Genomic DNA, 16,400 nt, shown 5'->3' with positions numbered 1-16,400 from the left:
CATTTTTCTAAATTTTTTTATTATTTATTAAGCAACTTTGAAAATTGCTGATCCAACGGTGGTTGCTTATTTTACTGTTTTGTTAAGCCACTGTTGGATCAGCAATTTTCAAAGTGGCTTAATAAATAGTAAACAAATTCAGAAAAATATAAAATTTGGTCTCCAAGCACATATTAATATGGAGAACAAGATGAACGGTTCGGATCGACGTTTTGGATTTTGAAATTTCAAATTTGCTTATATTCATGTAAGTTTATATCTAGATGCATTTATTATAGTAAATACTATTTTATAGATCATAGTTTCATAACTCTTCTTTTAAATAATTATTAGTTAGGAAACAATAATCTAGTTATAAATGATGATGGAACGTATAATTAATTTAACACTTTACCAAAGTGGGTTCTATGAAATTGGATACATATTATATATTATATATTTGCAACTATCTTCGAGTAAAATTTTCTTATTATATCAAATAGGTTTTCTCATAAATTTCAATGTACCAAGATTGCAAACATCCGTGTAACAAAACCAATAAAGAAACTATCACTCGTAGACCATGAAATAAATATTTAATAATTCTTACAAAGATATCTATCTCATTAAGGGACTGAACCAAGTTTATATATCTATAAAACTGTAGGGCTTCTAGCTAGCGATTTATTAAGCAAGCTTGTTAATTTAATTAATTCAATAGTTAAAAACAACATTTAAGTTTGCTTAAAGTTCACTTCTTAAAACTCAATCACATAAAAGAACAAGAGAGAGAAAGAGGTATACCAATTAAGCAGTTGTTGTTGGGGTTCAGACGCGGAAGTGCTCAATGAGTAATTTTTTCGAACAACTTGTGGGAATACACCAATACCCGATCAAATGGAGAAATATAAAAGTTAAATAAGAAGACAACTCAAATAAGTAATCAAGTACAAGAAAATAAAAGAGAGACTATTTACGTGGAAACTCTTTTGAAAAAAAAATTACGGGAGCATACAACGCAACTTCACTAGATCAAAGAGTTTTTACAAATACAAGGAAATAAGCAAGCCAATAACACTCACTCTAACACTCTCTTATAATATCATACACTAATTTGAGATTTCCTAGTGTATTTAGGTGGATTTAATCAAGAGAGCAAGAAACCTTAGAATGAGCTTGGAGAAGAAAAAGAAGGTAACGACTTGAGTTCAATCACGATATCTCACTTTGTCTCACTTCAATTTCCCTTCGAAAATTAATATACACCAAAAAGGTTTTATGGGCCGAAGCCCATAATTTCTTTATTTGGCTTCATATACAACAATCTCCCATCTGAAGACAAAGATTTCACTTGATCTCACAAGTATCACACCACCCTCCAACATCTGAGTTACTTAACCAACTCGGAACACCTCTGAGAAAATATTACCTTATATGGAAGCACCACCTTCGTGAACATATCCGCAATATTTTTCTTCGTGTGAACCTTCTCCACAATCAATTGAAAACGATCAAGTACATCACGAATGAAGTGGTATTGCACATCTATGTGTATCATTCTTAAGTGATACGCCGCATTCTGTGCAAGGTGTATGGCACCTTAATTATCACAATGCACCAAATACTCATTTTGCTTCAATCCAAATTATCCAAGTAAACCCTTCAACTAAATCATCTTTTTCGCCGCATCGGTCAATGCAATGTATTCCGCCTCGGTGGAAGACAAGGCAACAATGTCTTATTAATGACTTTATCAACATACTCTGTTTGACTTAACCAAAGTTTCTCTTTCTCCCGATTGTTTTGATTTCATATGCCCAATATTTTTCTTGCTATACTAAGATCTTTAGTAGTAAATCTAAACCCTAAACAATAACAAGGTAATAACAAGGTAAAAATTTCATTCACATTACCTTTCATGTAAACACAATGATCAAAGTCGCTTCTTTTATAATCCTCTTCTTGCATAAAGGTATCAAAGTTCTTGTACCATTGTCGTGAGCTTGTTTCAAACCATACAATCCATTTTTTAATCTACACACAAAATTAGGATTTGATTTTTCAACAAAACCTCGATTGTGGCATAAATCTCCTCATCCAAGTCACCATACAAGAAAGCGATTTTAATATCAAGTTGCACAAGTTCCAAATTCAAATTAGCCACCAAAGAGAAAATAACTCTTATTGAACTATGTTTCACAATAGAAGAAATTTTTTTTATTAAAGTCAATACCATGTTTTTATCCATAACCCTTCACTACTAACCTAGCCTTATGCTGCTTTGAACCATCGGCTTCATTTTTCAATACAAATACCCACCTATTTTTCAATGCTTTCTTTTATTTTGGAAGTTTCACCAACTCCCAAGTTTCATTTAAATGCAATGAATTTATTTCATCTTTCATTGCTCCTAGTCACTTGGCCTTATCTAGGCAATCAATCGCCTTATGAAATAGGGTTCACTCGCATCCGTAAACAAAACATAATATAAAGAAGGAAAATACCTTTGTGTAGATCGAGAAACTCGATTTGATCTCCTCAACCCTTGTTCTGGAGTAACAATGTGCTCATTTTCACTTACGCCTTCATCCTCATGCACCGCCACCGGCTCACTCTCATCCTCATGATTATCACCATTATCTTAAGAATGTGTCACCATTCTAGGTGCAACACTTGCATCAATATGCTTCTCCACATGTCGATCTTTATTTTGCTCATTCTCATGATTTTTCATGAACATCACATTTTCACGGAATATGACATCTCGGCTTCTAATTGCCTTCTTTCTAATAGGATCTCAAATCATATAACCCAAATCATCACCGCCATTACCAACAAATACACACCTCCGTGACTTGACATCAAGCTTATTTCTCTTCACATTAGGAATTTTCATATAAACTTCGCATCTAAAAATTCACAAGTGATCGGTTGATTAGATAAACCGCAATGTTGGTCACCTCGGTCCAAAATAATTTTGGAAGGCCCGAGTAAGACAACATACTTCTAATCTGCTCCACAATGGTTCGATTCATTCTTTCAATGACCTCATTTTCTTGCAGTGTATATAGAACCATCTTCACTCTCCGAATGTCATTTCTTGCAGTGTATATTAAACATTTGATGGTCTTTTCAATCTCATTTTTAATACGGGTTTTAAACTTCTTTAAAGTTTTAAAAACTTGATCTTTGGCTAAAGGATAAATTCAATATTTTCTAGAAAAATCAACTAAAAAAGTAACAAAGTAAAATGATCCACCAAGGAATTTGACATTAAACGGGTCACGCACATCGGAATAAATCAATTCCAATGATTTTATTTTTCTATGGGATTCATTCCTCTTAAAATTTACTCTCTTTTGTTTTCCTATAGTACAATAAACATGAAATACAAAAGATAAACAATCAAAGAAAGGAATAAAGTTTTCATTTTGTAACACTTTCATACCACTTTCACTTAGATGACCAAGTCGGTTGTGCCACACTTGCATATCTGTATGCTCACTTGTCATAGCCACAACACTTCTTCGAGATGCTCCATAAAGAATGTACAAACTCTCATCATTTTGCCCTTTCATTAATGTCATGCAACATTTTGATATTTTTCACGATCCCTTGCCAAAAGTCACAACAAAACCGCCGTCATCAAGTTGACCTACTGAGATTAAATTTTTGGTAATTTTAGGTACATGCCTTACATTGCTCAACTTATATCGCCTCTCATTAGTTTGCATGGTCGATCATCACTAAGATAGATATTTCCACCATCTACCTCTTTGTAATTGACAAAATAAGAACAATCCGAGCATATGTGAATGAGGCACTCGAATTTAACACCCAAACATCCATATTTAAACTTTCAAGAAAAATATACTTTGAGATGGTGGAAATACACTAGGAAATTACAAAGCATATAAATGCACTATACTTACTTCACCCAAACATCCATATTTGTCACCGCATCTTCTTTTTCATTGAAAACTATACTTGCTTCACTATCATGCTTCTTATCATTTTTCTTGTCTTTCAAGAAATGACAATCTCTTTTCATGTGTCATTTCTTTTTGCAATGCCAACAAGAATATTTTCGGTCTCGAGATTTTGATCATCCCTTACTTTGAGATGCACCCTTTCTACTCTAGAAATTGTCTCTAGTATTCGACCTCCTCCTTTCACCAATCATCAATGCCTCACTAGGCCCGGTTTCCAATCGGGTTGTAACCTTCCTAGTTTTCTCATTTAACAATGAAGCAACAACATCACTCAACTTGAATTTATTGTCTATTATGTTCACAACGGTTGTAACAAAGAGTATCCCAACTAGTAGGCAAAAAATAAAAAAGTAATAAGCATAGTACTTCTTCGTCAAGGTTTACCTTCTTGCAATTGAGTTGAACTCACTCACATGCGCTCTCATTGATATGTCATCCTTCATTTTCAAGAGAAATAACATCTTCATACTATGCATCTTATTTACACCCGAATGTTGCTCATATGATTGCTCTAATGTGGTCCAAAACTCATGAGCGGTCTTACATTAGTAGACATCAAATAAGATCGATGGTAAAATACACAGCCTTATAGCTGCTAAACATTTTTGACCAAGCAACTCTCATTCATGATCCTTCATATGTATGGGTTGCGCACTACTACTAATCAATAGTAAATCCAACTCCCTCGACACCAAGTAGTCCTCCATCAATATTTTTCAAATAGCCGAATTGTTACCATTCAACTTGTCAAATTCCATATCCTTCTCCATTCTTCACGTGTAATTACAATACAACCTCAAATTAAACCAACTCAAGCTTCAATCACTCCTATGCAAAAGCCCAACCTGACTCTGATACCAATTGTTGGGGTTCAGATGTCAAACACCTTGCGGGCATACACCAATACTCGACTAAATGGAGAAATATGAAAGTTAAACAAGAAATCAACTCAAACAAGCAATCAAGTACAAGAAAATAAAAGAGAGACACAAGATTTACGTAAAAACACTTTCAGGAAAAAAACCACGGGAGCACACGGTGCAATTTCACTAGATCAAAGAGTCTTTACAAATATAAGAAAATAAACAAACCAATAACACTCACTCTAACACTCTTATAATATCAAACACTAATTTTAGATTTCCTAGTGTATTTAGATGGATTTAATCAAGAGAGCAAAAAACCTTAGAATGAGCTGGAAGAAATAAAAGAATGGAACGGCTTGAGTTCAATCACAATATCTCACTCTCTCTCACTTCAATTTCCCTTTCAAAATTAATATAGGCCAAAAAGGTTTTATGGGCCGAAGCCCATAATTCCTTTATTAGGTTTCATACGCAACAGTTGTTCTATATATGGGAGTTGATACAAGAGAAGCCAAAATCACAAGTGGTCCAACTTAATTAAACCAAACAAAAATTGAAATAGAATAGAGAAAGGAAATAATAAAAAAGAGAGGTTTTTCTCTTTGTTTCTTCCTTTACGTGAGAGAGAAGGAAGTCTTTCAATTAATTAAGGGAGAATTGAGAGTAGGGGTGTTAATGGTACCTTTTTAGCTATTTATCTGACCTGTATCGTATTCGATAAGGCGGGTATGGGTAAGTTTTTTTTTTGTTAGCTTATTGGGTATGGATATGGGTAAGAATTTTTTTTCGTTAAATAAATGGGTAAGGGTATGTGTAATGACTATTTCGTACTCGTTACCCTATAGGGTAATTATAAAATCCAAATATATATTCAATTCAATTTCCAACCCATTTAAATGTATATTCAATTCAATTTCCAACTCACTTAAATGTATATTCGTGTTTTTGAATTTTTATTCTTTATAAAAAATAATTTAGTTGGATTGCACATTTATTTTATTTTTTTATTAGAAATGCAATTATATATGTGTTAAAATGAATGAGTTTTTGATGTTTAATTTGTAAAATACAATAACACTAATTATTATACTAGTATTATCCGTTATTCACCCGCTACTGTTTTGTTATTCGATAATATTAACGGGTAAGGGTAGGGTAGGGTAAGGTCAATTTTTAATGGGTATGTGTAGGATATGGGTAAGGTCAATTTTAATGGATATGGGTATGAAAATGTCTCCACCCGACTCGTACCATACCCATTGACACCCCTAATTGAGAGCGAGAGGGTTAGTATTAATTTCACCCTGTATTTTGCCGCGTGGCTCTAAAGCCACGTTGGTTTTTTTTTTTACTTTTATTTCCTTTATTTTAAGTTTTTAGTTTTATATATATTCAACCTTAAAATTTTCAAACTTTGTAAATCAGTCCAAAAACAAACTTAAAAGAAGCTTGTAAATTAGCGATGTTAATTTTTACATGTATCCATCTCATATAACTTTCAATTATTTGTTTCTTAATATTTCAGAAATTTATCACTTCTTATAAGTTTGATATTTAGATAATCTCATAATGATTAACTTTGACATAACTTAATTACCTTACAATTTATGATATAAAATAAAGGAGCCTGATAATTGTACCCCAAACAAAATCCCCAAGCATGTTCCCTGAGTAGTTTAACAGAAAAACTTCAGATGTTATCTAACTTTCATTTTCAGCGCTATTATCCAAGCATTTAAAGCGCTGTTTATAAAATTTTACAATGCTACTCGCAAGCATTTAAACCTCTGTCTGCAAGCATTAAAATTATGTATAATTTTGACTCCTAACTACTTTTGTTTTCAAGCCAAAAACGGAAAGTTTCCTTTCACCCACTTTTTTTAATTTTTTTTTTTCTGATCATTCTCATCCATTTTCTCGACGATCAGTGATGAATTTTTCAAATCTAAAAATATGAACGTTTTTTATCCGATTTTCTCTTTCAAATGAGATCCATGAAGAATAACTTTCGAGTTATATTTATGTCGTAAATTTTTTTACCACTTTAAATCTTTGTGACTTTCAGTTTTTTTTTTAATTTTACTTCAAAATAATTTAAATCTCTGTTTACAAGCATATAAACCTCATTAATAACACTTTAAATCTCTAGAATAAAATATATAAACCTCATGTACAAATAATTAAAACTTCAACAATAACATTTCAAATCATATAAACCTCAACAATAACATTACAAAGCATATAAATCTTATGTACAAATAATTAAAACCTCAACAATAACATTTCAAAGCATATAAACTTCAACAATAACACTGCATTTACAAAGCATATAAATCTCATGTACAAAGAATTAAAACCTTAACAATAACATTTCAAAGCATATAAACCTCAACAATAACACTGCATTTACAAAGCTCATTTACAAAGCATATAAAGCTCATGTACAAAGAATTAAAATCTCAACAATAACATTTAAAAGCATATAAACTTCAACAATAACATTGCATTTACAAAGCATATAAACCTCATGTAAAGCCTTGAAAATTTTAATGGTTGTAGACTGAGATTTAAAAACTTGAAAATTTAAAATGCTAATGAGTTTTACTTTAAAAAAAAACAAATGACTTTAAAATTACTCAAAAGTATTTCTTCATGGATCTTATTTAAAATATAAAATTGAATATAAAACATTCGTATATTTAGATTTGTAAAATTCATCACGGATCATCAGGAAAATGAATTATAATGGTCAGAGAGAAAATAAAAAAGGGTGGGTGAAAGTAATCTTTCCGTTTTTGGCTTGAAGAAAAAATTAATTAGGAGTTAAAACTATGCAGATTTAGAATTTTAATGCTTTCAGTCAGAGATTTACATGCTTGCGAGTAACATTATAAAATGTTATAAACATAGCTTTAATGTTTTGATATTCACGCTGGAAATGGAAATTAGATAACATTGAAAGTTTTTTTTGTTAAACTACTTGGGGGACGCGCTCAGATATGATGGCTCGGGGTATCAGAACATTTCTCTAAAATAAAATATCACCTTAAAATGTTACCTTTTTTACTCAAAAACACATATAGACATTTGATTTCGTATATTACTTTTAATTATAATTTTTATATTTGTATTTTGCATACTGTTACGAATTGGGATTAGATTCAGAGCCATATATATGGTTTATTTTCATCATCGGCTAATTAAAGAAAAAATATGAGTCATCTTTTTTTAATATAAAGAAGCTCAATCACATTTTTCTTTTTTAGAAAGTTACCGTTATTAGTGTATAAATAGAGTTTGTATATTACTTATACTTTAAGAACTTGCATAAGAAATTAAGTTCATTATTTTCCTATCTCTGTCTCGTATTTTCAACAGAAACAATTAATTAATCATTAAAAATATCTTATCAGCACAGTATGAAATCAATATATGGAGCTGCATATCGATACATAATTGGTTATATATATTATATATATATAAGATAGGCTCAAATCTACACTGAATTTCTCCTAGCTAATAACTCCTCTATCAAATTGTCAAGATCAGCATAAGACGATCCTCCCTCTTGCAGTGCTGCTTTTGCTATCTCTTTTAGTTCTTTGGCTCGTTTCCTCATCGCCTCGCCTTCGGCCCCTTCACCAAGGACTCTTTCAATCACACACTTTATCGTTTCTGCTTCGATCAATTGCCGGTTTTCAACAAATGGACCCTCCTTTATCCCAATCGCCGCTCCAATATTCAGCATCTCCACAATCAGCTTTTCATTGAAGAATTGATCACCACTCATTGGCCAGGTTATCATCGGTACACCGGCACTGATTGCTTCAATTGTCGAGTTCCATCCACAGTGTGTCAGAAAACCCCCAAGGGCGGGATGATTTAGTACAAGTAGCTGGGGAGCCCATCCTCTGATAATCAAACTCCTTTTTTCTTTATGCATTCTTTGCTCGAATCCTTCCAGCCAATCGTCGTATCCCTCTAGGTTTGAACTGTTAACAACCCAAATGAAGTCCCGATCTGATTCCTCGAGTGCAATTGCAATATTCATTAATTGCTCTAGAGAGGTATTTAAGTTTGTTATTGAACCGAAACAGATGTACACCACGGAACCAGGATGCTTGCTATCAAGCCACTGCAAAAGGTCCTCGGTTCCTATGGATGGGTTCCCTCCTCTACTGGATTTCTCAATATATTCTTCGTTGCACAGCACAACCGGTCCAATCAGCCACGCCTTTCGGCCGACCACCTCACGCCAGTGGACCACGTAATCAGCTTCCAGTTCTAGAAAGCTGTTAACAATCTCACCGTAGCTTCTGGCATCCATTTCGCTGATGCGCTTGAACATAGAGAGAATCTCTCTGTTCGTCGTAGGAGACATAAACTGACCTCGGTGCATCTCCAACTGGTGCGGCAAGCCTGGTAGAACGAACTTGTCTGTGTCAACAGGGAGGGACTCTATAATTTGTTCAAGTTTCTTTTGCGCAGAACGTGCCAGTAACCCCGTACCATTGAAAACCAGTCGAGGAATACCGGTTCTTGCCGACACATCAGCAGACCAAGGGAAGAAGGTGGCCGAGACGAACGCATCAGGATTTACCTCCATGAGCACTTGCTCAAATGGTTTCTCTAGCAGTAAGCAGGTTTGAAAAAACTTCTGACGCATTTGGTGGTTGCTGGTAAATGAGGCATTTTCTAGCCCTTCCGGTAGGCCCACCTCAGCAGAGGGGAAAGAGATCAAAGAAATGGAGATCGGCACGAGATGAGGCTCATTTTTGCTTTTGATGATCTTGTTACTCTGGTCAATTGTCGGCTCGATGTAGGTGACATTGGCAGGGGTGGTAAGGAAGGTGCACTTGACGCCACGTAAAGCAAAAAATCTCGCCACATCAACCATTGGTAAGAGGTGGCCATGGGCAAGGAAAGGGAAAAAGAGCATGTGAAGTGGGGAAGATTGAGTTGCCATGGCTATATTGAGGGGTTTAGTTAGATAATTTCCAGCTAATTATAGAAGGAAAGGTTATAATATATATGGTCAATATGAAACATGGAAATTTAAATAAAGTGACAAGAGAAATTTCAGAGATTAGGTGTGTACCATTTTTGGTCCCCACTGCACATGAAGTTCAACTTGCTTCTAGGACAATAAATAATTGTGCATGTCACTATTATGCATTTAAAAGGAATTGAGAGGTGACCAGTTTTGTAAATAACAGTATATGTTGTCGGACGGATATGGTACCGCCTAGCGATTAATTGAGAATAATCAGAAAAAAATCAGTCGTATTTGAGAATAATCAGTTGATTTGTTGAAAAAATTTATAACGGTTTGATCACCGCCAACGACTAATCAGTCAATTAAACTGTTTATTACAACACTGAGTGAAACATCACTGCATCGTTAGTTTTAAATAGGATTGCAGCAGTACAAGTTGAGCAATTACATAGCAAGAAACCTAATTTAATTAGTGATCTACAAGTTCGCAATTTTGTAATTGCATAACCAACAAATTTAAATCAAATCAAATCGAAATATCCAGTTTTTTTTAATTAAACAGAGTACATCAACCAAAATTTAGTTTCACTATTATATAAGCAGTACGTTATATTACATAAAGGTGTTGAAATTTGCCTAATCGAAATAAAAGTTGGTACTGAAAGTTGTTAATCAAAATAAAATATATATTGACAGCTGTCAACAGCGATCAAAATGTAAATAAATACGATAATTTAAAAAAGTTGGTGGTCCTTGAGAAAGCACTATCAGAAATTATGAGGCTTGATCCTGAGAAAGCACTGTAAAACAATTATGAGACTAGACCTTTAGAAATTATGAGTTTTTAAATTACGATAATTACAAAAAAGAAAAAAAGAGTTGGTAGTCCGAGACCGAGAGACCTGACCTATGTTGCATGAATACGAATACGGATATCATATCGGATACGATACAGATACGGTGATACAGTAATTTTTAAAAATCAAGAATACGATACGTTTATTATATATATTATTTTTTGGCAAATTCTGGAATGGATAAAAAAAAATTTGGACCGTCCATCTAGTCATGATCGAACGGTTCAGATATTTTGTAAGGACCAAAACTCTTCGTTAAAATTTAACGGAATTTTTTTTCGGAAGGATAAAATAGGTATTTAGATGTTCTCCATTAACCCTTTCTTCCAACCATCACGCAACCAATCAGTGACGTTACCACTCCGCCTCTCGTTGCTCTCGCTTCCCCACCTTGCGACACTAGCGATAGCTCGTTGCCGGAAGCATCGTGAAATTGGTGAGATTCAGCAGGAGTTTATTTGGTAAAGGCGGGGCCAATTTATGTCCAGCGACAACCCTTCATCCTCCTTTTCTGTGTTCCGACTCGCCACTTCCAATTCAAGAGTGGAATTCGTGTGCATGGACCAGAGCAGGTGGTTTTCCCTAATGAGGTACATATTTATGAGGTTAGCATTTTTCTTAGCCTTATGTACAGCTACCAACATTTCGTAGAGGTTATCTGTATGAATTGTGAAGTCAGGTTTTGAAATTTGTACAGTATGTCAATAATTAATTGATGAAATTGAGACCAATATGTTAATTATCTAAGAAAAAAAAAATGGTATATGCCCTGTACTTGGTTCATTGTCATCAATGTTACAGCTCAAGTAGTTTTTTACTTATCACTAGCATTCAATTTTTTAATATGAAATGATTTTAAGATTTCTACAATTACTACTTACTGGGCTAAATTTGAATGCTTAATTCAGAGACTATGTCTTATGCTGGCTAAGCACTTGTGTAATAGAATTACTTATTTATAAGTCTAGGACAACTTACAAAAACATTTATTTTCAATTAAATTCCTAATTCTCTGCATTGCCTTGCATTCAAAACTTTTTAATTCTTAACAACTTATTTCAATGATGCATCTATTATTATTTTTCAAATAAATGTAATAGCATATATTGTTTATTAGAAGATCAGCAACGACAAAAGGCCATTATTATCCAATCACCAAGAAACCATTGGCCTCCCTTATGTTCATCAATACTTCGAGGCCACATCAGCAACACTTGTTCTGACTGGGCCAACCAGTAAACCTCCCAACACAAATGTTGCAATCTCATTAGCACCCTTCAACGATGTAATGCTGTATCAGCAATGCCTGAATGGAACAACAGTAACACCTTTTTCTTATTTTATCTACCAGCAAACCTCCCAACACAGAGAGCAAACCCTTGTTGGTACCTTCTGATAGTGTAATGCTACATCAATCTAAATTTTCAAGTTTCTCCCCTTTTTGTTTTGTTTTATCAAGTACAAACTTGTAAAGTCTAACATAATATTGTATGAGTAACTAATAGAGATTTTACTTGAAGTTGTAATTATAGAATCAAGGCTCGTGAATATACTATTGGATATCCTTTTTTCCTCCTTGTGAGGCATATTTGCAGGTCTAATCAATGTTTATGGTATTTCTCAGTAATTCTGACACTTGTTTTGTGGTTGTATCAGGAAGAATAGATGTCATTCGTTGTCTTTTTTTTTCAAACATCCAAATGATCATACATCTAATTTTCACACTTTCACACAACCATACTGACCCTATGTAATCTGGTATCTGAAAAGCCATAGTCAAGCTTATTAAACCATGACTAGATCAATTCTTAACTATCATTCTACTATGAAATTCTGCTATGTTTATTGGTAAGGAAAATTGACTGATATGCCCTTGTATACTGGTGAGGGAAATTCTTCTATGTTGAATTGTGATTCTTCTTTGCTACTTTTAATTTCATTTTTCTCTTCACTTAATTTACCCGTTCTCTTTTGATTGATATTGCACTAGAGGAGAATTTTAACTATGATTCTTTTGTTGGTAAGTGGCAGTAGTAGTTACTTCCATTTTTGTTACATTAGTAATTGCTTTTGTTATCACAACCACCATGTAGAGAAGATTTAACATTGTTTCAGTGCTTTCTAAAGACAAATCTAAACAGAAATGTACATCCTTTCATTACCATGTCAAGTTTTGTTTTACAAATTAGTTTCCTTATTAAATTCTGAATTTAAGTTATGTCTCAACTGAGAATTAAAGCTGATGGCAAGCAATGTAATTTTGGCACTTCAGATTTCCCTTTAGGGGCCCTTACTTTGTTCCCTGAGATGAAATCCACATCAGTTTAAATTCTGGCATTGTTGCAGTAAGTCACTGTTTTGGTACCAGTAATCTAAATCCTTGATCAAATGTGAAAAATGTAGGCTGCTTGTAGACAACTAGTTGGTTTGTAAATGTAGGTGGAAGTTCTGAACCCAAAATTGTGCATATATATTAGGACCAAACATAGATTGTTTTTATGATAAAATTTATTGTGGTTGTCTTTTAAGTTTTTTTTTTGTGACACACGCACCCCTTTTTCATGTTTTGAGTAAGAACTATGAACCAATTAATGTGTGCCTCAATGGCTTACTTTGTAGATTGTAAAATGCAAATTATGCCCAAATTAACCCTACTAACTCAGCATAGTTTAATAATGTGGTACTTAGAGATCTTTATTTGTTTATTGAAAAGGATCAGACCACTTGGTACTTATCTTTATCTCTTTCAGATTCAAAAGCCTGTTCGTTTTCTAACTACAAGTTACTACTATCACTGTGATGCCGGTTAGACCCTGATCTGCACCTTGAAAGAGGCTTCGGATGTGGAAATAGGCCTAGTAAAGGATTTGGAATACATTCTAAGCATTGGTAATGGGTAGTAGTACTGATACCAGCACTGTGAAGGATCTCAGAGGATGCGAATTCACCCAAGGGAGGGGGCGATCTACGAGAGGAAGAGATGACGAGAGGGAGAGATATCTCAGAGATATGTGAATTCGCCAAGGGAGGGGTGATTAACGAGAGGAAGAGACGGGAGCAATGTGACGGAGCTCTAACAGAAAGATTAACGGAAAAAATTATTATATGAAGCTATTCCAATTTTACCCTTTTGAAATTAACGGCTGCGATTACTTCGGACAAAAATTTGAAAAAAAATTCCGATCCATGACAGCATCACTCTTATTTTTTATTATAATAATTAATATTATTAATTTAATACGAATTAAATATAAAAATGCAGGCAATCCAAGTATACATTGAATATGTTAGTAGGTAGATTATAACAAAAAAAAAGTTGGCACAGTGGTTAAGGTTTTTGCGCTGGGATTGGGCCTTCTCAGGTTCGAATCACGCTTCCCGCAAAAAAAAACCCATATTTTCTCTGGTGCGCGCTGGTGTTTGCAGTCGCTGCTCACGGGTGCGGGCGCGGTTCATGGGTGCTGATAGCCGTATCCACATGTATCCAGTCGTATCCAGACTTGTCAACGGAGTATCGGCGACTGTATCGACTGAGTAAGGATAAGCCACGTAACCTGATACGCCAGTTGGCATATCAGAGCCGTATCGAGTGCGTATCGGGTGCGTATCCGTATCCGATACGCACCCGATACGGATACGGAGCCTAAAGTGGCGTATCGGGATAACATAGGACCTGAACCTTGAGAAAGCACTATAAAGAAACTATGAGGCTAATCAAATTTTGGGCCGAGAAAACATTGCACCAATTATGAACAATGTTGTAATCGTAGAAGCCTAGTAATTCTTAGCCTGTGGACTGCAGATATATATTGAGTTTGTTCCTAATTAGGCTGAATTGGTTCAGCTGGGATTTTATTCTAAAGAATAGGTCATCGGGCTGAATTATGTCGAAGTTTGCGGGCTTTATGTTTCTCCATCACGATGAATTAATGGATATAGCCATATATAGCCGTATATAATATCTGCCATGGTCTCATACTCAGGGTAGGGACGCAGCACGATTTTATCGTGATGCAATATGGATGTTGATCGTGTCGTGTGACTCGTGTCATGTATCATATTTATTTGTGTCTTGTGATTATTTTTTGAAAAATATAACATGAGGCGAAACAATACATGAACAAACCTAATAACAGTACATAACATGGAACATAACACGAGACAATACATAGTTATGTGACCTGTGACCATGCATGTTAATATTAATATATTTTTTTTTTGGACAAACTTAAAATTCAAAATATATTTACACGTAATCAGTTATGTTTGATTGACGATTTGCGTGTCATGATTATTTTCTTAATTTTAATCACAATAAAATACGATACTTAAAAACTAAACTTGTTAACAGAAAGACACTACACATGACTCAAGCATATATAAAACTTAAAACTTATTAGCAGGAAGACACTACACACGACACCAAACGACACAAATTTACATTCCAACTCAGACTCAATCTACGAGACTACCACCCGGAATATTGTAGTTTTGAAAAAAAAAAAAAATTTGAGAAAAAATATGGGTCAAAGCCCATATTTAATTCCAATAGTTTTGAACTTTTAATTAACTTTGGAGAGCTTTCTAGAAAAATGAACATATAATTCTTCATTTTGCTTGAATCGAATGTTCATTTTATTTCAAATTAGTATTTATTTCTGTTCAGACGAATATTCATTTTATTTTTAAACAATAAGTGTTGATAGTGAAGATCATAATCAATTTCGGTTTAGTAAGTGTTAATTTCGATTAAGATATTATTTTTGTTCAAATAAATAAGCATTTTGAAAGTTTGGATAGTGAATATATATATATTTAATTATGTGAAGTTCAAGATAATTATCAATCGCCTTTTTTTTAAAATTAAACTCAACCAAATAAGTATTCAATTTGTTTCACACAAATACACATTTTTAAATAGCTAAATATATATATTTTACAGTACATGGGATATTATGAAAAAAAATCTGAGAGATGAGGGGATATGTAAAATTAAAGTTCCCAAGTCTCTGAAATTATTATACATTTTTTAAATAGTCAGAAAAAAAACTGTGGAAAAGTATTTGAGAGATAACTGAAATTGTTATGTGATCTGCAATCCTTAATTATGCAATTTAAGCCTCCTGAAAAAATAGCAATGCACCAAATTGGATAGTTATTTCGGTCTTCTTTTTTATCAACATAAAACCAAACTCAAGCGTGACATTAGATAAATCAACTTCAAAAGAAACCTCATTTCACCAAAATTGGTAGTTTTTGCTATAACTTTCTTATTTATGCCATTATCATCAATTCATGCTTTCTAAATAAAAATTGCCAAAATATCTAGGAACAGATTTTGTTCAACTGCTTCATCCTACAAACAAAGGTGCTCTTTGACACGTGTCGGGGGAATTAATCACCCCTTCACAACAACGTGCCCCAATAGGTGTCTACCCCTAGATTGCCACAAATAGAAAGCGGGACTACATCTTACCCACAATGGAAAAAGGGCCCATACTTGAATGGATTGGAGAGAATCCAGCTAAATGAGAAAGAGATAGCAATGCAAATGCCCGTTCCTCAGTGTCTCAATGGAGCATGTGCAACTTTCTTTTTAGAAATAGAAAAATTGATTTGTGAGGAAAACAGATTAATGATGTTTTTTCTTCAAAATAGTAGCATCGAATCAATGGCTCGATCACTTTTCATCTGGCTTGAATAAATAGTT

General features: G+C 33.8%; 1 protein-coding gene across 1 annotated transcript; it reads right to left on the bottom strand.

Annotated features, from left to right (window-relative positions):
• Positions 1-8,211: 8,211 nt before the first annotated feature.
• On the bottom strand, positions 8,212-9,919 carry LOC144546720 (scopoletin glucosyltransferase-like). Its single transcript, XM_078295268.1, has one exon. The coding sequence runs from the start codon at positions 9,801-9,803 to the stop codon at positions 8,334-8,336; it is 1,470 nt and encodes a 489-aa protein (XP_078151394.1). The 5' UTR covers positions 9,804-9,919; the 3' UTR covers positions 8,212-8,333.
• Between the last annotated feature and the right edge of the window lie 6,481 nt (positions 9,920-16,400).

This window comes from Carex rostrata, chromosome 30 (assembly GCF_964058835.1).
Source record: "Carex rostrata chromosome 30, lpCarRost1.2, whole genome shotgun sequence".
In the NCBI taxonomy this organism is placed as follows: domain Eukaryota; kingdom Viridiplantae; phylum Streptophyta; class Magnoliopsida; order Poales; family Cyperaceae; genus Carex; species Carex rostrata.
Note: the sequence above shows the minus strand (reverse complement) of the source record. Positions and strands in the feature narration are given on the sequence as shown.

Excerpts from the sequence above, each read along its gene's own strand:
- LOC144546720 (XM_078295268.1), bottom strand. The coding sequence starts at position 9,803 with ATGGCAACTCAATCTTCCCCACTTCACATGCTCTTTTTCCCTTTCCTT.